This window comes from Diaphorina citri, unplaced genomic scaffold, assembly GCF_000475195.1.
Source record: "Diaphorina citri unplaced genomic scaffold, Diaci psyllid genome assembly version 1.1 scaffold26564, whole genome shotgun sequence".
NCBI lineage: Eukaryota > Metazoa > Arthropoda > Insecta > Hemiptera > Psyllidae > Diaphorina > Diaphorina citri.
In genome coordinates this window covers 1-743 of record NW_007403902.1, presented here as the reverse complement: position 1 = coordinate 743, position 743 = coordinate 1, and the positions used below count along the sequence as shown (strand labels likewise).

The 743-nt window shown below is 36.1% G+C and overlaps 1 protein-coding gene across 1 annotated transcript; it reads left to right on the top strand.

Annotated features, from left to right (window-relative positions):
* Positions 1-6: 6 nt before the first annotated feature.
* LOC113473361 (protein arginine methyltransferase NDUFAF7 homolog, mitochondrial-like) lies at positions 7-527 on the top strand. The gene is made up of 2 exons (XM_026833031.1): positions 7-130; positions 253-527. Exon 2 carries the CDS (start codon positions 298-300, stop codon positions 511-513), a length of 216 nt encoding a protein of 71 aa, XP_026688832.1. The 5' UTR covers positions 7-130; positions 253-297; the 3' UTR covers positions 514-527.
* The last annotated feature ends 216 nt before the right edge of the window (positions 528-743 follow it).

Genomic DNA, 743 nt, shown 5'->3' with positions numbered 1-743 from the left:
TGGAGAAGGCAAAGACACATTCCGTGCTTACTGTAATCACAAACAAACTGACCCGCTGAAGAACATTGGGCATAGTGACCTGACGGCAGATGTTGATTTCAAATACATCCGGGATAGTGTTAAAGACAAGGCAATAACATTTGGCCCGATTACTCAGAGAGAATTCCTCAAACAAATGCATATTGACATCAGACTCAATGCTCTTATGGGCGTATGCTCTAATGACCATGAAATCAAAGTGTTAAAGACAAGGCGATAACATTTGGCCCGATTACTCAGAGAGAATTCCTCAAACAAATGCATATTGACATCAGACTCAATGCTCTTGTGGGCGTATGCTCTAATGATCACGAAGTCAAAATACTTCAGAGTGCAGTTGATATGTTAGTTGATGAAAATCAAATGGGAGTCAGGTTCAAATTCTTGAGCATGTTTCCTTCGATTCTGGAAGATTTTTATAAGCGTGTCCCAATTCATGCATTCTCAGAGGAGAAAGTAGAGGAGGAGAAATAGAATACTTGTTTTAGGTAATTTCAAATGCTATTCTTTCGTGTGTGCTTTTTAGAATTATAGCTATAGTTTTATAATGTGTAATGGAATTTACAGATATCCCAGGAACAAGTAATATCATTTGTAAATTTATTATTTAGTTTGAATTAGAAAAAAACACAACCCCAACCTATTATATATAATTATATATACCCCAAAATGAATAGGTCATACCCAAAGGGAATTCAGCAAAA

Coding starts and splice junctions, on each gene's coding strand:
- LOC113473361 (XM_026833031.1), top strand. CDS start 298: ATGCATATTGACATCAGACTCAATGCTCTTGTGGGCGTATGCTCTAAT.